Below are 24,403 nucleotides of genomic sequence, written 5' to 3' on the forward strand. Positions count from 1 at the left end.
ACTCATGATTACTTTAACTGTGTCTGTTCTATTCAAACATTACAATTTCTTCTGAAATCTCAAAACCTGCATTGACCTAGCTGGGTTTCAAGTATTAAAACAATGGAAATAACTGTTAAATAATGAGAAGTACCTTTGCTGCCTTGTAGTGTCCTTAAGGGCCTTTAGTCTTTCAATATCCATCCAGAGCCACCAGTATCTCTCCCCAACTGTCCCTTTAATGAACTTCTTGAATCTTTCAAACTTGTGTCTGCTGCCAGTGTCATAAGTCCTGTGACTAATACACGAGGCAGCCCTACTGTCTGCCCCATCACTTTCAGAACTTGATCTTAAGCTTAGTTCTTCAGTATCTCGTTCTTTTACATCTCGCCTGGAGTCCAAGACAGTAAATGGAGAATAACTTTGGGAAAAGAGTGATTCTGCAATACCACAGGCAAATTTGTCATTTGCTAACTCGTTTGTAAACACTTCAGGCTGTTTGTGGAAATCCACGTCACTCTCAGTGTCAGCACCTGGATGGTGGATCAGTTCTGAAACGGGTTCCTTCATTACTAATTGAGTATAAACTGGTATGAATTCTTCTGGTGTCTGAAAAGTTGTGCTTTCCTGTCTATTTTCTTCTTTTGATGCACTGTCCCATTTTGGGTCTAGATAAACTCTTAACTGAGCATGGGAGGGAAGTTCAGCAGTGGCTATAGAAGAATCCTCCTCAGCCTCTATGGATCTCTCCCTAATAATGTCGGCTTTTGCTGATGCTGTCCTTGAGGGGGAAAGGAATCTCCGTTGGTCACGTTCCTTAGACAGGAAATCTGCTTCTGCATTAAATCAGAAAAGATCTTTGAACACCCTTTTGATTCAGGACTCTTGTCTTGCATATCAACATTTCCAAGTTAAAAAAATGGAACATATTTATATTGTACTACTTCAAAACAACCAGACCATGTCATGCTGCAGAGCAGGGAATAGCAAAGGTGCTTCTGCTGTAGCTATCTGGCTAGAGACCCAGTCACATGACTCAGAATTGTTGAATTCCAGCAGAGCAGCAGAGTTCAGGAATAACTCCCTCTGGAGCTAATTGTCTTGTTTATTCAGCTGAGCATCCCAGCTCCTCAGCACTTGTTAAACCACCTTGTTGCGTTGCAAAGTCTAGTTTCTTCCTGACCATTTGGTCATAGTTTGATCCAAGTCACAGCATGGAGCAGGACTGGGTTTTGTTTAGGCTTGAGGAAGCCAGTAAGGGATAATTCTTTGTCTACTTATGTTGATTATTGCAAAAGACTACAACATCAAACAAGCCTCTGTCAGTTGAGTGAAATTTTGACATACATAGAAGGACAACAAAACAAATTGTTATGTTAAAGGGCTCTGGAAACATTTAACAATCCCGCATTCCAGTCTGCCACCCAGAAATGGCTCCTTTTCATTTAGAGATGTTTCATAACTAACAAGTTCAGAACAGTGGCCAGCCCTGTATTTTTGGTCTACACTTCTCTACTTAATTCATTTGACTCAACTCCTCCTCATCCCCATGCTACTAAGGATGCTCTACCATCCTGGTCTGCTAAAAAAAAGCTTACTGCTTTAAATTGCTGAAATATATTTTCTACTTCTGCTAGAGTTTTAGCAAATCAAGTAATTCTGGATCATGATAGCAAAGATGACCTTGACTATACATATTGCATAGCTGGTTTAACACTGCTGTCACCATACAATTCAGTCCTGTAAAATTGAGCAGAATAACTACAGATCTTGTAAATAGCAGCAGAATCTAAGTGAAAGTAAGAAAAAAACAAGTTGTAATTCAGTTGTGGCTCTCCAATACCTTAATATCAATCCAGTATTTAAATTATAGAATAAACTGAATCCTCTGTATTTCCCTAAAGCTAAGATGAACGCTTTCATACTCTATAGTATCACTAAGGCAAAATATTGTCAGTGAGGAGACTGCTACAACCTCTGAGCACATGCAGTACATCAGACTGTGATAGAAAAAGGCTAAATCTCTCAGATCCACTAGGTTCACATTTGTATTCTCAGCCTGTAAAACCCTCTATGGTGACCTAATCAATAAATAGCAATGGCAGTTAGACATTCCTTCCATCTTCCTCCAAAAATAAGCTGTGTCTAATCAGTGCTGGCCACTGTCACAGACAGACATTTGGATTAGGAACATGGCATAGAGGTTTCTTGCTCTGCACTTACATGATTTGTGTGTAGGTACATATGGCACAGTATGTTGACATTAATATAAAAATCAGTGTGATTTAAAATATCTTTTCTTATTTATAAACTATTTCAAATGTTTTCACTTTACAAAAATTATAGCTTCTCAACACAGTTCCGTGAAACTGAAATATGAAGAATGATTTCACAGGACCAGAGGCAATTAGGGGGAGAGACACACAGCTCTTGACTAATCAAAAGCCAATTGGCTCACAGTATTGCTCAAGCCATTAATTAATAACCCTGATCCAGCTGAAACAGTGAAAGCCAATACTTTCAGCTAATGAACTCTTCGTTATTGCAGGCCGTCTCTGAGAAACTCAGCTGATGTCCTTTATTGCTTCTAGTGCCTGGTCCCTACACCAGGTGAACACTGCCTAAAAAGGTTTTCTGACTGAAAAAGTGCTGGATTTTCCATTAAATATGCATAAAGAAGAACAAATAACACATGCAAAATGAAGGTCTGTGTTATAAAGTTTTCAGTGGGAAGATATAAAATATTCATTGAGGCAAAATGTTGTTGACTGCAGCCAAAGAGGACAGAGAGGCTTTCCATAGGCCTACACACAGCCCACTACAATACAGAGCTGCACTAACATGACGATGCTCTGCAAGAACGGTGCAATTCTGACTTCTCTGCTCAAAGCACTGCAGAAGTTAGTGGTAGAGTCATGAGCTGCAAACAAGTGCAACATAAATAACTTCATTAATAATCCATGCATCAGCAATATATTTCCTGGGGTGATTCTTATGAGTCTGGGGAAGAAGACAGACATCTGGAGTAACCATGCCTTCCCGTTTTCAATTCAGCTATTGGACTCCAAGGTCCCAGCAGTACAAGTATCAACGTGGAATGGTTGCTTTTTCCTCCGAGAATCGGGGAGAGAGAACTCCTAACATATGAGCTGAGACTTCTCTGTTCTTGCTACTGCTTACAGAGCAGAAGTAAGGCTATGCAATCAGTTGTGTCCATATGTGCATCTGTATGATCTCTCCCAGTACCTTTGAAACCTGCTGAACAATTTCAGTTAAATTTGACAGACGAACAGGAGTGTCACAAATTATTACATTCGCTAAGATTCATAAAAACCGGCAGCCAAAAGGCCTTTAAGTGCCTAACACACTCTAAGAAGATGGCTGCAACACAAATCATACATTATCAACCACCCAACAAATCCAGACAAGAAAGTCTTTCAAAACATATCAAATGGGAAAGAAAAAAAAAAAAACCAACCAACCTGTAGCGAAAATTATGGATATCTATGAGATAGAAATATGCAAGAAAAGAAGCCTCTGCTATCATAAAATTACTTGGATACTAGATCAAATTTTCCTTTAAGTTGTGGCTATGGAGAGAAACAAACACCCATCTGAAGCCTAAGATACCGTGTGATACTCAGAAGGCAATAAGTGGGGTTAGCAACAATTCCTTTGAATGTCTTTTCTTTCCACCTAGTCAGGGTTGTGTTATAAACATTATGGCTGAGCACCTGTTACTTACCCAGAAGGGTATCTTTTTCACTTAATGAATCATCTCTTTCATCCTGCCCAGGCAAACACTGAATATCTTGAATTTGACTAGAAGCTACAGGATGCATAAATGAATCTGTAGTTTTCATAGATTCACTTTGTTTTGCTAACATAAACCAATCCTTTGTCTGAGAAACTGTAGCCTAGGAAAAGAAATATTGTAGAATAAGTAAAATTTCTCTATTTATTGCAGTGGTTCTGAGAGCAGAGGGCTTACTGTCTGTAGTCATTTTGTGCAGTCTGATTGTGTAAATTTCTGTAACGATAGTTCCCAGTGAAGAGAGCTGTATGGCAGTAGCTGAGCATAGTTGTAGCACAGGTTCTGTTTAAGCTGTATTACAACCCATCAGCTGCGTTCCATAGTACACAGAACTTTAAAAATAAGGGATATTCAGAGAATCAGTTGTCCAATTAGGTTGTGACCTTGCTTATAATATTTTAATCACATGCTTTCAATATATCTTGACATTGCACCCACTAAACATGTTTATTTTACCTGGCCAAGCGATACGTGGAGTTTCTTCATAATCAACAAGGTGTCATCCTCCTCAGAAGGGGAAGAAATTGGGTCTTGCTTCCTTATCCAGGGATAGTATTCACTATCTATAATGAAATTAATGCCAGTCTTGCTCCATTCTAGCTGTGATATCAGTTTAGCTAGCCTGAAATTAAATGTTGAGACAAGAAAAGAATTGATTTTAGCTTTTAATCAGAGAAACAATTTTTCCCCAAAACAGGCAATAAACAACATGATCAATCTAAAAATAAATTACTGCAAAGAACTTCATGAACTACTTTATTATTTCACCCTTTGCCTGCTGCCACATACATAAATACCAGTACTGCCATTCCATAGTCCACCAGCTTTACAGATGATGGCCTGCTTTGCATTATCAACTTTTACTGGTAAAACGTATAAAACTGATTTCTGTCATGATGTTCTTGCATGTGTCTATGCAGATCCAAGCTCTACCAAGAAACCTTCGGATATTTTGATCACTAAAATGGAACTATTCTCCCAGATTGCAGAAGCCCTGTATCACCACCAGAAACCACATTTTCTGTTCCTGGTACAAGCAATCTTCCAGCAGCAATACCACAGCAGTGATCATACTAATTGAACTTTCAGATAACAAGACAACTGGTGCTATCATGTTCAGCTGGATGCTGTATGAGGACTTCATAATACTGAACAGCACTCCAGTACTACCTTGTGTTAGCATGAACCCCACAATGTTCAAGAATGTCAATCTTAGAAGCAAATGGCAATAATAAAGATTGTCTGAGCTCAAGAACTGGGGCAAAAGCAGTGCAAAAAATGTAGTGTAGAAGCAGTACAAAACCAGCCAAGGTGCATGTGAAAGGAAGACAATGCCTATGCCTGAGCCTATGTCCACGAGTGAACACCCAGATTCATTTGTCCCCACTATTGAAGGGCAAAAAGATTTCATTCTAGGGTTTGGGTATCTTCATCTTTAAACACGTTTCCCTTCTCAGCTTATCTTGATCCTGATTCAGGAAAGCAACTTAAACTACTGATTTAAATGGAAATTAGGTACATGCTTGAAGTTAGTTTTATGTCGCTTTTGTAACTCTGCTTGATCATAGAAATACTTTGCTATAGCAGAAGGTCAAAGTTAGTGTTTCATGAGGCCCAGTTATATGTAAAGCAGGCTGTTACTAAAGGTAAAATGGAGCACTCTTTAATGGCTTGGTTGTTCTTTGCCTAGATTTCCCTTTGAATTTAAGTGCAGTCTTCAGGATATTGAAAGTTTAAAATATTTTGAAATTTTTAATGTGGAAGTCTATACTCCAGTAACTCCAGTCTGTCATTACAATCGGCCAACATGAGTTCAGTGAACTGTACTGCCAGGTTGTCTCTTCTTTTAGGATCCCTGAAACACACTACAATTATCAGCACCTAGACACAACCTTAAGGGCTGTAGAGGCAGATTCTCCCCAAAACCACACTAAACCTCCTGAATGTCTGCTGAAAGGACATCTGGAAAAATATAGCAAGTGTATAACAGTAAATCATCCAACTGTGCCATGGCATCCCACAGAGAAGCTTGCAAAAAGAGGTCTGACATTAGGCCCAAAGACACAAAACTAATAATTGAAACAAAAAGGACTGGCTGTTTTCTCCAAATAGATTTCATGGGTTCATAACTTCCACTTGTATGGCTTACATATTGATTAGAGAAAAATACATTGCTACCATCATATCTCTGTGGAATAGAGATTCAGAAATCAGTAAACCCTGTTCTTACTGTCTCTATAATAGTGTAATATAGCATGTAATTCATGGCCAAGGAAAATTACAGAATGATGAGTGAAAAAAAGTAACTGATTTTACTTTATCCAGGTCATTAAAATGCTGAAATTGAACAAGCAGGACTGGAGTTGGGAGAAAACACAGAGTACTGTGAAGATGAATTAAACAGAAGCGGAAAATGGACAAATTTAAATCTGAGAGAAAGCACAAAAGATTGCAATACCTGTATTCAAAGTAACAGTCACTTTCTAGAAATGCTGGAAGTCTTTCTTTCTTAATCCACTGAATTGCTTGTTCTCGATCAAGACACTATTAAAAAAGAAATGCCAAAGATTTTCAGTATTCTTGACTTTCTTGTTTGGTTTGCCATGTAACTGATTCTCTCCATTCCCCTACTACAGAAACATTGTCTCAGGAAGACAAATACACAGTGAACATCACCTTTGTTATCTGGTTTAGCCTTAATCATACTGGAACAATTGAGTTAATTTACTTTCCTATTAACAGCTAAATCAGTCTAAATCTGATTTCACTTTTTAACAAATCGTGGGTGTTTTTTCTTCAGAAATAATGTGTGTATCAATCATTCCAAATGTACAGTTCCAAATGCAAATTAGAGGTTTATAAATCTTCTGCAACAGGAAACTGCTAATTTTTCTGACTTTATCACATTTTATAAATAACTACTATTATATTTTTCCTCAAGAATTTGAAGAATAATGAACCTTTAAATTAAATTACACTCCCAGAAAAAGAGCGCTGTGGATATTTAAAACAAAATGAAAGAAATAAAAAGCCAATCAGTTACCACCTTTCCCGCTTTTATATTGGAACATTGCACACAATAACTCTTACAGTGGAAACCTAAGTCCATTGTGAATCGGGCCCATAACAGATTTTTGCTCAGAGGGTCTAAACCTCAGTGCCTCATCCAAGCAGAAAGGGAGATGCCTCCAAAGACTGATTTGGGGGGTGAAGGGGAGGTGTTGAGCAGTGAGCTACACATTGCCAGCTAACTAAAAATCTCTGTCTAGGGTCTCTCACAGAGAGCAATATCTGACTATGGGCAACAGTGATCCATAACTGTTTCCCTTAGAAATGACACACAGCACAATTTTTAGTATTTTTTTTAAGAGCGTGCTTTTTCCACTCTTAGAGGATGACCTGTTTTATTTAATTGAGGCGCATTTTTCCTTTTAGTGAAGGTGAGACCGATGATTTGGAAGAATGCAGTAGCTCCCCTTGTCCATAAAAACAGGTGAAGTTTGGGCAAGGATTGATGCTACTTGTTATATCAGATAATGTTTATGTAGATTACATTTTAAATTTTCTTTCCATGAGCTAATATTCCATTAGAGACAAGGGTTATTTCTGCCTCATATATATCTGTAGGGGATTAAAAAAAATCTGAATTACTCAGAAAGTGGGTGGTTTCATTTAGAGAGAAGAAAATATTTCAAAATATGGAAAGCTTATGTTGGCAGAGGCTCATACAATGTAATTTGTGGAGATGAAGACTAATTACTCCCAACTACACAGCATATGCCTCTTTTTGGTAACTGACAACCTTTTTTGAAATACAGAAGATCGTCTCTTTGTTTTGGCATTTAATATTTATGAATTTACTGACTCACAGCCCAGTTTTTTATCTGAGTGATTCATAACATGTTCACATCTGTACATGGCTGGTACACAAAATTATATATACTATCAGAAGGAAAGAATCTCTGCTCTTTCACCTTCCCCAGAGAAAGATGCTACATTTAATCTGATGGCTTTTGTTACCTTGGTTAGCTTCCTTACCCAGTGAGCCTTAGGCCTTGCTGGGACCCAATCCAGCAAACCTTTTAGCACGTGTTTAAGTTTAAGCATGTGTTTAACTTCCCTTGATTAAAGTTAAACACATACTTAAGTGCTTTGCTGAACTGGAGTTTCTCTGAAGTAATGTATGTGGGATGCCAGCCAGCTTCTTTCCATAAGTTGTGATCAATTCTACCCAACTCCACAGGATTTTTTCTTAATATATTTCAGTTAATTTTGACTATTGATAAGAAGATACTTACTTCTATATCAATAATTTGTAAGTGTGCACACACACATGCAGAGAAATTTTGCTTACATTTGTAACAATCTAAGAGGGAAGTAAAATACTGAGAAAAATACCACTGGGTGTATTTCTTAGGCAAGACGTATTTAAATTCAAGCTGTAGCCTGAAAGGCCTACTAGGATTCTTCAATAATAGCTCATTTTCATTAGTAATGTGCCAGTGATGGCCACGCAAGGTGACTTTTTGTAGCAGTGTAACATTCAAAGCAACTGTCAATCTCTTCAGTCAGTGTGAAGAAAGCAGTCAAAGTAAAGTAGGCAGCATGCCCCGATGCCTGAAGGATCAAATCCTATTTGATTTGAACTGAACTACATGGTGCAGTTGGCTTGAGATGATTTCTTCTGATTCAGTCATAGTGTAGTACAATGAATAAAGCTGACTTCTTTCACCTTGTGCAGTTGCAGTAGAATTTTTTGGCAATTTTTTAACAAGGGCATGTAGTTATAGGACAAGAGGTAATGGCTTTAAAGTGAAAGAGGGTAGATTTGAATTACATATAAGGAAGAAATTCTTCACTGTGAGTGGTGAGACACTGGCACAGGTTGCCCAGAGCAGCTGTGGCTGCCCCCTCCCTGGCAGTGTTCAAGGCCAGGTTGGAGGTGTCCCTGCCCATGGCAGGGGAGTTGGAACTTAGAAAATACTTAAGGTTCCTTCCAACCTAAACCATTCTATGATTCTATGCTCTTTTGCAGGCCATTTTGTTCCAGCTCAGCCTTGAGTTGCCAAGCTGAACTGGATGAGGCATCTGTTACCTGTCCAGTAAAGGAGTCAAAAATGAGAAGAAACATCACCCTTTACCCCAAAAAAAAGGGAGAAAAAAGTAAACTGAGGTATACTGCTCCTCAGAAGGCCATAATGCTTCCCATCTATGGAAAATGGCCCAGAGAAAGAAATGTGTTCTTAAATAATACAGGAGTCCCGTTGCTCCAAACCACATGAAAGATGTAATAGTGAAATGGCTCTGAGTTTATCAAGAAAGGACATCCACAGTTGCAATGATGTGAGGTTATCCCAGAGAGCAATGCTAGCCACACTTGCACAAGCACGCAACATTTCCTCAGTTGAATCCTGAGAGCAAGAAAGAAATACCTCTCCTGCCTTTGTGTTCTCAAGCAAAGTATTTGTGAAAATAATTATTTAACATGGTGGAGATGTCTGTGAGCCTTGTCCTGTTGTAGCATTTGTCCAGTTTAGATGCAGATAATTGCAAACACACTTTACTATGATTTTGTTAAACATCATTGCCTTTTGACCTCTCTCAACACTGTTTTCTTTTCTGAAAATCATTAAGCTTATATCAGGCAAAGCAACAGTCTGTTACAACTCCCTGCTTTTCTCTCAGCTTTCCAGCTATGACATAATTTAGAGCAGCCGCCTCTAAAAATGTAGCAAGACCTTAGACTGGCCTTGAATGAAATGAACTGGAGTCACATCAGTCACACCAATGCAGAGTAAGCAAGAACGGAATAAACCAAGTACCCCAGTGAAATATCTTTTCTCCTCCAAAGTTGTTGTTGAAAGGTAATTTCTCCCACAACTAATTATACTGTCTTGTATTTGTATGTATCAGGTGCATACGGTGCTTCAACTCCTGATTTTAACCTGCCTAATCTGGTGCTGAAGAAAGCCCTGAAAGTATATAGGTAAGAGTACCAAAAACTATAGTGTCTGAGCAAGACTGAAATAATAATTTTTTTCTAAAGTTCAACCTATCTTTCCATTAGTTTAGCTTTCTTGTTGCCAAATATTATTTTCTCTGGCCATTTCAATTGATGCTAACCATGTAAACCCTTTGGGAATTAATGGAAGAGAGACTTATGTGTTGCCAGACCACAGATGAGCTCATAGCCACACAAGGAAATTAATTAATAAGGAAAGACTGAGATGCATTAGTTTCAGTCAATTTGCACATTCCAGGGATCACTAGTAAAGTAACTGTTGTCATAATATTTTTTCTTTTAATATTAAAAAGTATTCAGACCACACAACTGAATCCTGCCCTACAGAATCTTCAAAATTCTGTGCTACAGGATGTACATCTGTAATTCCATTCACTTGTCTGCTAGACACATGTGCATTTCAGGGCATAATTTGGCCCATCATTATGTTTTCCTAACATAAATTAACATTTTTCCCAAGCTACCAAGCCAAACACAACAATAACTACTGCCAGTATCTCTACAGTAAGATCTAAATATAAACTCAGGGGCTATAAGATGCTTACCATAGTGTTGTAATTTGGATCAATATTGAATGTTGGAGAAGCGCTGCGCACTTTGGAGAGCTGCCCGTCATTCTTTGCTTTCCTTAAAACATCATAAATGGGGTTTGGAGGTTTCTGATCATGTAGAATTTTTTTCAGCCGGCCTTCCAGGCGTTGTGAGGCATCATTAACTACTTCAAAAACCCCAAAGTCAGAGTTAAACTTAACTGGCTGGGCAAAAGTCTACAAAAGAAGTTTGTAACATTGTAATAAGGGAAACCTTTCATTTAAGAAAGTTAGTTTTTAAAGTACTGAAACATCCTACAGAATGCAAGTTGGTATTATGAGGCTTCGTTCTCTTGCCTGATGCAGTTTATGTTCAGGACCTGGAATCATATTATTTCTGTATTCTTGTTCTTTAGTCTCTTCACTGTATAGCTTTCCAAAGCATTCCTACTTTTTGTCTCAGCTATGCTTAATTGTCAAGGATTTAACTCATTCTAGATCACAGACTGTTATTTTTTCACATGTGAATAATAGATCCAGTACACAGATATCTAGGATATATAACTCACAGTGACTTTAGTAACTGTTCTGAAGGGGACTACTTACCTACTGAATCAGATCTCCAGTGTTGTTCTCTCATTCATCACACAATCAAGGCTTGAAAAGATTAGCAGTGAAGCTGACCTTTTAAATGTGACATGCATTTGAGGAGGATGAATCTGAAGATTTCCATATGTAGGAGAGGCTTTTCACCATATTGTTACTTGTAGGTCAAACACCAACCAAAACCTATGGCCTGGAGTAAGTTTTATTATACGTCCCTAGCTCAGTCAGATACTGTGTAATACATGAGGTAGACCAAATTTTAATTTCAGCTATGTAATTGTAACTTTTCATGAACTCCAAAAAAAATCACTGCATGCATACACATTAAAACAGTCACTTTCATCTTTTGAGCTCTGCTACTAGGCATTTTACTAAAAGACTATCTTTCAAATTCTTTTACTTGACATGAAGAGGGAAAATATGGATGGATTTTACACATCTAATTGGGAGATACCGAAGACAGTTATGAATATGAGATTATATACAACCCAAGCATATAAGCATCTTCACAGTGAGCTGGAAGACAAGAAGGCATGCTGTATTTAAGAACTGAAGAAAATCTTGGCCATGTCAAGACCCAGCACCAAAATTCTTTTCAGATTTGTTCCAAACAGGATCCCACCCGGTGTTTGTACAGTTGTCATTCCTCCGCAATTAATAAGATTATTTTATTTTTTCAAGCACTGTATTTTTCATTTCCTTGAACTTTTTCATATATCACATATATACACACATAGACACAATTCAAACATAGGCTACATATGCTGAATGCCTGATACATATAATATGGAAATATATTACTGATCAGTTTTATTCTTCTTCACACCTATGTAAGTCCAAAGTAACCGTGTCAGTGCCAGCTACTTTGAAGACCCCTTGATCAACATCTTGTAGAGCAATGCCCAGGATCAAACCATGTGGTTGTAACATGTGATTACAATGTTCCCTCGTTATCCTATAATGTCTCACTGTGGAGGCTCAGCCTGGCAAAGCACTTAGCATGTGAGAGCTTTAAGTGTATGATTAGCATCTGTGACATCAGTCACTGCTTAGAGCCATGCAGTGAGTCGTATTAGTCTGTTTAGTTACCTAACTTTAGTTGAAATCATGGTTTGGTTTTTGTTCTCTGACACATTGTGCCTCCTTTGGCTTTAATTTTCTCCAGGGTACTCTGCAGGTTTTAGTGTTTTTTTCTCCAAATGTACTGAGCAGCATTTTAAAGGGCCTTTTATGTATAGTAGATTTCTCTACACTTCATTCAGACTTTCTCCCAGTTTGCTATGTGTACATTTCATTTATTTTCAAACTTAATTTGGGCTGCTATCAGCTTTTAAGTGACTAACTGTGCAACCTTAATAACCTCCAAATGCGTTCTTCCTTATTTCTTTTTTCATGTTTTTTTAAAAAGAAACAAAAGAAAGTACACTAAGAAACAAGGTGCTTCATTCTCTCAGAATTTGAAATGCTCTTGCTTGTGGAAAAAAGCAAACAAAGTGCAAATTCCATAATATAGGGCTATGTGACTAGACATGATCAGTTCAATGTTTTTCACCTTGAAAACTAAGCAAAGACAACATTAGTTTATCACATACATCTACTTTTATTTAACCCTTTGGTAATTTATTCTAGAGCTAGATTTTTCAGTACATATTCTAATTAACTGAACAGAAAACATACAGCCACTTTATGTAGTGAAACAGATGGTAGTGACATTTTTTAAAATGTAAAGTGTATTGCTATTTTGGGATTCTGACTATAAATCATAAGACAAATAAATATACTAATGGAACAAAAGAACATACACTGATGGGATAAGAAAATTGAGACTTCATACATACATACTACATACTTGACTGAAAAAGGTGGTTCTAGTCCAGACTTTGGATTTTGGACCAAGATGTGGTTACCTATCCCCAAGAACATCAAGAGACATGCATACACCTTATATCAGTCAGAAAGTAGCCAGTAGATCCTCTTACTTGACAGTAGTAAGACCATATCTGGAATACTGCATCCAGTTTTGGGTTCCCAGTACAAGAAGAATGTTCGTATATTTGACTAAGTGCAGCAGAAGAACATTGAGATGGTCACAGGCTGGAGCACTTGCCCTGTGAGGAGACACTGAAGGAAGAGGGCTTTAGCCCAACGAAGAGACAGCTCTGGGAGGCCCTATCAGCAATCTTACAGTACTTTCAAGGAGGTTACTGAGAAGGTAGTCAGGCATTTCAAGAAGATGCATGGTGGTAGGACAAGACATCATGATCATACACTGAAATAATAAAGGTCTCAACTGGATATAAGAAAAAGGTGACTGTGGGATGATAAGCACTGGAACAGACTATCCAGAGAGACTATGAAATCACTCATTGGAGGATTTCAAGACCAGCTGGAGAAAGTGCCAAACAACCTGGTCTCAATACTAAAGCACTGACCCTGCTTTGAGCAGGAAGCTGGACTACAGACCTCCCCAAAGCCCCTTCCAGGCTGGGTAATCTATGATTCTATACAAATCCCATATTCTACCAGATAGAGCATCGCATCAAACTATCATATAAAAGCATTTTAGAATAGTTAAAACCTTTTTGGAGAAGCATATTTCACTTGCTTACTTAAGAAAACTAGAATGATAAATAGAATACTTTCATAACCATAATAAAAGAGGTAAAGTCCTGACCTTCTTAACTCACCCCCCACCACAAAAATAAAAGTGATAATATTATAACAAAAATCAGATGTGAACACACACACACAAAAAAACCCTGATTTCTTGTAGGAAATATTTTCCCAGTTACAGTACAGGGGAGAGGATCAATCAATCCATCTCCCTTTCAGTATGTGAAGAACTTTGGAGCAAAACACAGTCTAACCATTCCCACACATTACAAGCCACAAAACAAAAAAACCCAACCAACCAAACAAAAAAACCCCAAAAACATTCAATACCCTGTAGCAAACTTAAAACCTTTCCAACAGAAGCCAGGTGCTGTAAAATCTTACAGTGCTTCATAGAACAATAATGAGAGAGGTTTATGGCACCACCAATATTTTAGGTCATTGCAATAATGAGGAAACCCTTCAGTGAAGATGCCTATGTTATGGAGTAGATGATATCCTACACTGTAAAGGAAGGGGGAAAAATTATCCGTGCCAATCTAATATACTAAGAAATGTCTTTCTTACCCCACATTTGGCAAGTGCTTTCACTTTTTACAGAGAAGTAAAATACACTAACCAAAGATTAAGTATATGATTCTCTCTCTAGTTTGGGCCAATTTTTGATCCTTTGAAGATAGAGAGGGAAAACTCCAGAGCCAAATTATACCTCAAGATGTTAAGAAAAAATAAATCAGGTTTGGCAGGAGCCTTGAAGCTGGGGATTCATACATTATCAATTTAGCACAATAAATAGGATCAACAAGGACTTGAGAATACCAACAAATAAGAAGTCTACAGATTTTGCAATCTGTTTCACTCACAGGCAATTCTCTTGAACCCAGTATGACCAACGTAACTCAGTGTAGTAATCTCAGCTTCAGAAAAAAGTCTCCAAGAAAACAAAAAGCTGTTTTCAGACTGTGGTACAGCAATACTATTACATAAATAAACAATTGCATGTACATTTTTGACAGCTCAAAAAATTCCTAGCTGTCAAAGGCACATCAAATATGGTTTTAGCTGAAGAATAAATAGAATACAGAATTCTGAAACCTGAAGTTATACACTTAACTGAAGGGAAGGCAAATTTCTCTCAGTCCTCCCAAAACAGAAACCAAAACAGCATCCATCACCATGTTGCCAGGATATCAGACATATAAATCTCACTGTTCTTTGCCTTAACAGTTTTCAGATACACTTAACTTCAGATACACTTAACAAATGTGTAAATATGCTCACCACATCCCACCCCAAATAATGTAGTTCGATCCCAAGAGAAACAGAATGACCACAGTTTGGCTGCCTCTCAGGTTAAAGCCCTGAAAGGGTGGGAATGAATAGAGACCTCATCCAGGAACTTTGCCAAAATTTCATTAAGATGGGTATGTGTGTATCATAAATAAATGTCAGTGAGAGTCCAGACCAGACGAGAATTTGAGCAGCTCTGTGAAGTGCTTGGAAAATTCACATTGCACATGGCCAATGGCAAATCTCCCATTGACGTTAATGCATCCAGGATTTCCCTTCCATTGATGAGTAAGACACAAGTCACATTCCCATATCACAGTCTAATTAAGAGAGAAGAATATTTTGAGTAAACCCACTAGGAATAAGAAAAAGAAGTTAGGAATGCTTCATTTACTTCCTTGAATGTCAAAGATATCAAGCAAGTTTTAGTCCTGGGTGTCAAGATAACATGCATGAAGGGCTTTACTTATGTAAAAGCTTTTTTAAGTGAAGTTGTATTGGCACCTGCAGTCTCCCTCCACACACCTGGAAAAAGTAAGAGGAAACTAATGATCATGCCTGATACCTTGAATTGATGCATTGAATTATTCACAACCATCTTCAAAACAGAGAATGGCTTGCACTGTGCAGCAGAGTGGATTGCCTTTTGCTTTCTGCACTCTGTCACCTGATACTCATAGATCAGACCTGGTTTTACTCTTCACAGCACTAGGATTTCAGGACCATTCCGTTTTCAGAAAGACCGATTGGCCCAAACTTTATTACTTGGTCTTTAATTGTTTTCAGAATCATCACCTGCATTAAATCCTGGATGCCAGACTACTCAGTGGAGAGTCTTTATAGTGAAAACAACTTTCAAAAGAAGTAGTCTTCAAATCCCAAGTTGATAAAACTCTGGTCACTTTGTATCTTTCTGCTGCAAAGGAAACCCACAGCCAGGGAGTTGCCATCAAGAATATCATCTCCTGAATATGCTTCAACTGAGGTGCAGTTAACTCTTTTGTCTCTAGTGCAACTTCTTAAGGTTGCAAAGAGGAGGAGTGTGTCTTCATCAGGATCACTGGTAAATGAGGGTAAGGCCCCAGCATGGACTTGGGGTAGAACGAGTAGCAGGCAGCTTGTAGAGTGCAGGAGAAACAAGTTGACATTACTGCAATTTCTAGCTGACACCACCAACACTGAGCTGGATGGCAGTTTCTGACTTCCAAATTTTCATTCCTGGTTAAACGTATTCTTGGATGTTTTAAATACATGGATCAAAGATTTGTATTCTATGGATGCTTGACCAGCTAGAAATGGAAATGTATCCAGGCCAATGTTTCTCTTAACTCATTTTAGATTAGCTACTGAGGAAGGTATAACTCATTTTTATGTCATGTAATTGGTTTCTGCTACTGTGAAATCACTGTACTATTGATGACAAGGGCCCTCACGAGGTTTTTTTGTACTATTTTATCTTTCAGAAATATTTTCTGTACAAACTATCCTTCATTACAGTACATAGATCTTTGAAGTACCTAGATATTCATGTCAGATTGTATTGAATGTTATAACAACAGGATCACTTAAAGGATGTACCGTAAATCAAAGCAAAAAAAAAAAAATATCGGCTGCTGTTATAGCAAGTCTCCAGTGATACAATTTTCCATACACTAGTGGTGCATTATAAATCAACACAGAGGCAGTCTCTTAAAATAAGCATATGCTACCACTGATTTGTTGTATCAAATCACACAATATTTTCAGTTTAACTTGTTGCCTAACTACTAGCACACCTGGGTAATACTGTTCCCAGGCAACAGCATATAAGCACAACAAGAATAGAGCCATGGAAATTTCAATCTGGTGTTTAAGTAGAAGCCTTCTGAGAAGGAGAGGGAAATTGGGAATATAAGGTATTCAAACCACAGAACTCAAGGCATTAATAGAACTTAATCCTGAAGAGGGTAAATCCTTGGGAAAAGATCAAAGAGAAAATAAAAGCAATTATGAGAACATTACAGATAAAAATAGCTAACAAAGCAGCTGTTTTCATGAAGATATGTAAACATATAGAAGAGAGACCATTTGTCATCCTAGAAACCTATAAAGATTACCAGCGTAGAACAGTGTTTACTCAGGAGTGTCTGTGAACTCTTCTGTGGGCTTCCAGAGCTGTCAGGAGTGCCTGGGCAATCGCTGCGGTTCAGAGCTGCCGAGCTGCACCATGACTGTGGGCTAAGGAGCCCTCTGAAGATAATGAGAATTTTCGCCTCTAATCATTGTCCTGAAATCTGTGCATGTCCAAGGAGAACCAGAGACAAAGCAAGTTGAACTTCTTACTCACCTCATCCTCTGTGATTTGGGAAACACTTGAAGCATAGTTTCCAAATAAGCAGCAAAAGCATGGAGGATTGTATTCCTGTGCTAAAAACAATCTGCCACATGGAAGGAGGCCTGTGTTTAAAAGCTACATAGTTAGGCTTAGATTTAGGAAGATAACCTAAAGCAGCTGCAAGGAGGGAAAGAAAAAAAAATAGAAAGAGAAAAAAAACACCCTCTCACCACACATTATCTTCCATCTGTGTCTTCGAAGCTTTGTGAAAATTATTCTTAGGAATCTTGTAGTGTGATGAAAGCATGTAAAGGCTGAGCTCCTGAGAGTCAATATTGCTGCTGTGCACAAAACCCACACTCTGATAGTTAATACCTCCAGATTCTATTTTAAGATAAAAACCATAGGGAGCCTGTTCTACCATCCTTTGTTCTGCAACTCCTGTTATGTGTACGTCTACACAAATCTGTGATGCGACTTGGAAAGCACATCTATGTCTAGTTGAGTTTGGTAGCCTGAAGCATAACTGAATTTATTCCAGTAGTGGCTGTACCATATTTTTTAGGTCCAAGGATCATTAAGAAATATTCTGCCTCTTCCAAATGCTGGTGGTGGTTCCTACCAAGCAAGTAGCAGAAATGTTCTCATAGTTCAGCCTGTTGGACTGCCAGTGCTTTAGGAGAGGGACAGGCTGTGGGGCTGCTCTGGGGTAGATTGGCTGGGAGACCCCATGGAAGCCATGAATGACACTGTGGAAAGGTCTGTGATACATTTCAAAGGAGTATGGGTGAGGCATGGGGATGGAAGAGAATGGGGATAGTCAGGGCCAAGACTACTAAAAGAAAGTTGGGTGAAGTTGCCACGTTGACGGTGGATTACCTTACTATTAATATTAGTGTTTCTCATATTTTGCAAGGTATTTCTGTAAGGTACTTACTGGAAGACTCAAAAATTCATTGAAGTAGTCCACAAGCATATCATCTGCGGCTAAAAAAAAAAAAAAAAAAAACACAAAGTAAGCTTGTACTTATCAGTGCTAACATTGTTTGAATGCACTATTGCCTCAAACAATGATTTTTCCATGAGATATAACATGCAAACTTTTGCAAAATATTATTTCCCACCTCTGAGAATATAATCATTGCATCATTGTTATATTCTAGCTATTGCACACTGCTGAGGTCCTTAGCAATTTAAAACACACATGAAGGTAAATCATTTGCCAAGAAATTTAGAGATAAACCTTCATAAACCCAGCAGCTTCTGAATGCGGGAAATCTGCATGTTTACTTTCAAAAAAATGTGCATAAGCTAACAGTCTAGAAATTCCCCACGTTATACCTTTCTTACATCTGGGAAGGAGGGGAGTATAAAAGTTCACCAGACCCTGCTTCTGCTCCCACACTGCTGCCTGGGGATGTTTGGGGGGGTGTTTGGGGAATAAAAGGGAGTTCACTGGTCTATAGTTCGGCTCACCAAGCAAGCAATGTATGCCATACTCTGAATCTGACAACTGGGAGGCTTCCCGTTGACCTCATCAGAACTGAAGACTGTGTTTGCAGGTGGTTTTGTACCCTTTCCAACCCCTGTATTTTAAATCCTACTAACAAGACTGAAAATCTGTAGATAAGAAATTTTTTTTTTTTGCCAGTGACAAATTAGTAAGTATGGATCCCAATCTTACTTCTACAACACTCAATACCACCACCACCCTTTACAGAAGGTAAAAGTTGAACATTTTTCCATTGGTCTTCAGAAATCTGTCTTCAGTATAATGAAGACCCCTGAACAGTTTTTAATAGTTTCAGTTTCTTGAATATTTTATTATTTCTGCCTTAAAATGAAAGGAGAATACAGCTAAATCAAATGTATTTGCCACTATCAGCAAAGGTGTGGTAACACAAATCTTTTTTCTCTTTCTTAAGTTCATAACACTGAAATGCACTAGTGAGGTTATGCATTGAAGAGAGGTTATGTACAGTGTATGTGGTATCACTTGTAGGCAGGCAGTACCTCAATCCAAACCCCACAGTGTCTAACCTAAATAGAGACAGAAAACTTGTAGTCAGGTAAGGAAGAAATCTTGAGCTAATGTACATTAATATGAAGTCAGGAAGTCCCTTATGTGCTGCATGACAAGTCAGAACCAGACCTGATGGTATTTGTCCAGCCTTAGTGCGCCAACATTTATTCCTTAGCACTTGTAGTTACTTCTGTGACTGATACAGGACAGGCAAGTTAGCTCATGCTCATTCCTGGAAAACACTGGCAACACTGAAAGCAAGGCTTTCTGCATTACAGAGATCATGCTTTCTTTGGACCACAGGCCCATGGTCCAGTGCAGTTGCAGGGCCATGGAGCTAGAGATGTTAGGGCACAGATTAAATAAGAGAATTTACCAAAGTGTCTAGCCCAAATCATTTTTAGGTCAACAGAAAATCCTCTCGCTAATGTTGCTAGGCAATCAATCAGATCCAGAAATCTCAATTCAGCAAGTGTTAACACAACTAACAAAAAAATTAATTAGAAACAAGCTGCAGTTTGCCTCGTGTTTGGTTTGGGTAATGCACAATTAGATTTGACACTGATAAGGATGAATCTGAAGACAAATAGATATGATAATACCCCATGAAAATATTTTCTTGTTTCAAAAGACTTACTCAAAACCATTTATTACTGGCTGAAGTATAAGCTCTTTAAGAATATGCAGATAACATGGTTTTAGTTTGCCAAGGATATAATTCTCTGTAGTCCCATATAACAACAAGAAATATAAACACAGTGGTTGATTAATCAATAAAATGTTTATAATATTGGTAATGCAAGCTTTAATACTTACTGATCTTACTCCATCTATGCACAATATACTTTCCTCTGTTTTTTGGCAGGTTTTTTGTGTTCAGTCATATTTTCATTTGACAGTATAGTTGCACTTTCATATTTGCACATTGTGAGTTATGGAGTTCCCATACACTTACTCTAGCTTAGATTTTTGTGTCACAAAACATTTTGTTTCATTTCTTCCCATGCCATCTTTCCAGCTGCACAGTCCAAATTATGACTAGAAAAAGCTGCCTTACAATTGCAACTGGAGGTAAAAGTGTGCTAAAAATTTGTCCAAAAGTTCAGTTTTGCCTCCATGCAATTTGGGCACAAATAGGAATATCCTGGGCCTGATTTCTATCACTTTTAACTTTGAAAGGAATTTTAAAATTATTTTGGTAATGGTATATAACCATTTCTTAGATATTTTGTGGAAACAAACCAAATTACTTTTTATCTATTGTATTTGATAGCTTTCTCTATTACTGCCATCATGAAAAAGTACAGAAACACAGAAATATTATTAGAAACTAAAGGAGAATGTGAATGTGGGTAAAAGTGGCACCATCTTGAAAGATTTGCATTTCACATTGCAACACCCACTAAAATGGCAGATATCTCTCCACTCTTGAAAAACATGTAATAAATGTCTTCTTTAAATGTCAAAAGTTATACTATAAAACCCCAATCCTACATAGAGCTCTGACAGCTTCATGTCCATGTGTGAACTTCACCTGGACTCAGACATGTCTAGTAACATTACGTAGCCTGCATAACCAAGTTTTAATGCCGTGTAAATATGCAACTGAGAGATGTTATCATGTACATATTTATATATGCTAAATATCTGCTATATTGTTAATCTCTACCTGAATTTGTGTTGATTCTTCTTATGATAATAAACAGTATAAATAAAATAGTATTTAGAGGCTCCCAAAAGGAATAGCAATACATTTATACTTTAAAATACACAATTACAAAGGCATCCTAAATGGGGAAGAGTGGGGAAATAATGAAACGCTACCTAAGCTGCAAGATTTAAGGTGTCATTTCATATGAGGTAACAGACAAACATATATACCTTTCAAATAGGGAGACAAACATCAGGGAAATCCTACAATGAGCTATTAGCAAAAGGCAAAAAAAAGTAAAATAAGATGATTATTAAACCTGGCATGTTGAACCTTTCAGTTGATTGTTTCCTTCCTTCATCCTATTTCACTTTTCCTTCCATGTCCATCCTTATTCTCCATAGTTTCCTGTTACTTTCTTTTCCTAGGTATTTTCAGATTATTTTTTTGTCTGGAAAAATTTTAAGAAATTACACAGTATTCCATACTTAACACAGAGGAAAGAAATGAGAAACCAGACAATAGTTCCCAAAACTTTTTTTGTTCTACACTTGAATGACAAAATGAATGATCAAGCCTTATAATACTTACAAACACTTCTTCTGTTATACATGGAGGCTCTGAAACACAAAAGTGAAATATCATACATTGTCCAAGCAATACAGTCAAGCTTGTTCAACTATGATTACTGAACAGAAACAAAAAGTAGTGAGGCATGATAACCTTCCTGGATATTCTGAAATAAAATAGCTTAGCCCGAGGAAACAAAATAAACTCTAAGAACGTGCAATAATGTTGACCCATGCATAAAAAGGCTGACTATCATAAAAACTGTTTAAATATAATTCAAGTATTATTTAACTAGATTATTTCTCATATGTATCCATTAACTTCTTGTCAACTTTCCTCTGTAAAACTGATTACTAGAAGGTTGCAGGCTTTAATGAAAATACAGATTTGTATGAAACTCTGGGAGCCTTGAACCACAAAGATTATGAATCATGTAATAAAACTTAAAATAGCGCAATTGTGGGTGTTCCCAGATAACCAAATGTCATTCTTTCTAGGACAATATTCCATCTTTTGTAATGCCATTTGAAGGGAGTAAAGTTTTCTCTTCAGACTGATGAATGTTGCTGGACAAGTTTAAACCCAGCAGTTCAAAACTGCTCTCTTGGGTATCCCTGTCTCTGTACGGAGACAATCACCCTGGGGCCAGAGCCCCGTCTATCGCCCTGTGTGGAAAGCGCTACTTACCGGTGGTAAGTCTCTTCGACTGCATCCTGGATCTACATACGTAAGGGCCGGCACCCACTTACAAGCTTACGACCTCATTTGCAAAGGTGAAATCCTTGACTGCAGAGCAGAAAAAGAAGCTGCAGAGTCCCTGGGCCCGGCTGGGGACTGCCGGTATGCACCAGGGCGGGCTGGCTCTGCGGTGCAGCTCACAGCGAGGGGGGTTGCTATGGCACTGCAAACAATGCACGGGATGAGCTGAATGCTAAACAAACATTTCTACTGCTGGTGCAAATCTCCCTGAAGCAGACTCGGATATCAGGCATGATATCCGAGTGATACAGTCCCAAAAGAGGTGCCTGTGAACTAAGAATTTGAGGATACTTGCAGCAAGAAATTAAATGTAACACTCTTTTCTCAACTGGACCTTCTTAGTCCAAAATTATATTCTACCTTCTCCTACATTAACAAAACCCTCCAACCACATGGAATTTTGCCTTAAAAAAAATATCTCAAAACATACAACTAATGACCAATGGATTTACATATTGTATCAAATAATTCTGCATCCGTAAGCAGGCTGTAAGGCTTGATCCCAAGTAACACACTTAGTCCTATTTATGATAGAGAACTTCTACTGTAGTCAAATAAGAAAAGGTGAGGAGCTTTGTATTGTTAAGGCCGAGATGAAATCTGGGCTGTTTCTTAACAGGTACAAACAGCTCCACTGTGCCAGAAACACAACCTGCAGCCTTGGTAACAGCCTTCCCCGCTTCCTCCTACTGCCAAGTCGCAGACCTAGCAGAAATCCAAAGGCAGCTACATTTTCCGACAGTCAGGGAAAAGTTTATAAATAGCCTACTTGGAAGGAGAAAAGACATTAAGAGACATAGAATAGAGTCTACTCCCAGAACATTAGTTTCTTCCTTGGCCCAAAGGGGTACTCCAGGATATAAGAAAAAGTCACATTTCTGGTACAGTCAGTAAAAGCTGTGTACAAAGAAGGAATTCAGACTCCTATATGATGATTTTGGTGTTCCACAACTGGGATCTGAAAAACAATCTACCTAGTAAGTATCTGACCCTACAACTGTGTAAACTCTTCAGGCATCTTCAGATTTTTTGGCATGAAAGTTCCCTCAGAGGTTCTACTGCTGTTACTTCCAGAACAACACTGATTTCAGTAGTACACTGGGATCAGTTGTACAAGGTGTCATGTATGCAAATTACATGAAGGGCTCCTTTGAGAAACCTAATCCATCAGCTGTGCTCAGGAAGTGCCCAAAATGCACCAAGAACTTCCTGTTCCCAGCAAACTATCATTTGTTCCCTCTTTCACAGAACAGTATAGTATCTCCAGTCATACTCTTCAGCTGTGAAAAAAAGTTTTATTTTAATTCATACATGACTTTGGTGGAATCCATGATCAAGTGAAAACAGAACAAATGCACATGCTCAGGGACTACAGCTTAAAGCCAGGAAGTGGTAAGTTTCAAAAATGAACATGCAGCAAATCAAATATGATAGAGGCAAGGAAAATGGCTTAATCTCGTAGAAATACATGGTATTTTGCACGCAGATATACATTCCCACTCCTGGGGATGCCTGCCCAAATACCACAATCACTGCTCTAATTACTGAATACCAGAATAATACTTCTAATTGTGTTAGTGGAATGTTAGCTGTCTGATTATCTGATTAGCTTTTTAGGGTGGATTGTTTTGTGGGCTTTTTTTTTCTTTCTTTCTTTTTTTTTTTTAACTTAAGGGAAGAACAGCATTTCCAAGGACCTGCGAGATAAACTGAATAATGTCATAGACAAGAGACACATTTCAGCCAAGAGTTTTGAGAAGTGTATTGAACAGAAGCAAAGAGTTTTGAGAAATGAATTGAACAGAAGCAAAGAATTAAATACAAAGATTCAAACTTAATTGAGCTATGAGCAATTTAAATAGTATAATGGGTGTTGTGGTGGAGTATAACTACCCTTAAATTCTCTGTATGCAAATTCTATCCAATAAGATATAACAAACAGTAGGTTAGCACTGAATGTCTTACATTTAAACACATTAGTGCCATGTATCAGGACATGTTCTATTGCGATTATGAAATATTTCAATTAGGCATACCTAATGTATGCATAAGAGAAATATGCACAACAAGATAGCCCATAAAATGTAAAGTGAAACCTTTCCAACAAGAAGAGTTGCACTGCACATATATGAAACTGCACCAAACTACTTAATATAATTTCAAGTGTTTAAGTTAATGTTCATTCCATTCCTCTTCCTCCTGTCCCTTCTTTCTGATGTAGGCCTAGATACA

At 37.9% G+C, this 24,403-nt stretch overlaps 1 protein-coding gene across 1 annotated transcript in view; it reads right to left on the reverse strand.

Annotated features, from left to right (window-relative positions):
• The window catches only part of RGS22 (regulator of G protein signaling 22), a 60,408-nt gene extending 38,284 nt beyond the window's left edge, over positions 1 to 22,124 (reverse strand). Inside the window, exons 1-7 of the mRNA XM_026841502.1 lie at positions 22,100 to 22,124; positions 18,106 to 18,188; positions 10,361 to 10,582; positions 6,252 to 6,337; positions 4,250 to 4,415; positions 3,725 to 3,896; positions 134 to 815 (exon numbers count right to left, since the gene is read on the reverse strand). Of these exons, the coding sequence (XP_026697303.1) occupies positions 134 to 815; positions 3,725 to 3,896; positions 4,250 to 4,415; positions 6,252 to 6,337; positions 10,361 to 10,582; positions 18,106 to 18,188; positions 22,100 to 22,124 (1,436 nt within the window). The remainder of the gene's footprint in view (positions 1 to 133; positions 816 to 3,724; positions 3,897 to 4,249; positions 4,416 to 6,251; positions 6,338 to 10,360; positions 10,583 to 18,105; positions 18,189 to 22,099) is intronic.
• Between the last annotated feature and the right edge of the window lie 2,279 nt (positions 22,125 to 24,403).

The sequence above is a fragment of the Athene cunicularia genome (assembly GCF_003259725.1).
Source record: "Athene cunicularia isolate RWA chromosome 2 unlocalized genomic scaffold, athCun1 chr2_part1, whole genome shotgun sequence".
Classification (NCBI taxonomy): domain Eukaryota; kingdom Metazoa; phylum Chordata; class Aves; order Strigiformes; family Strigidae; genus Athene; species Athene cunicularia.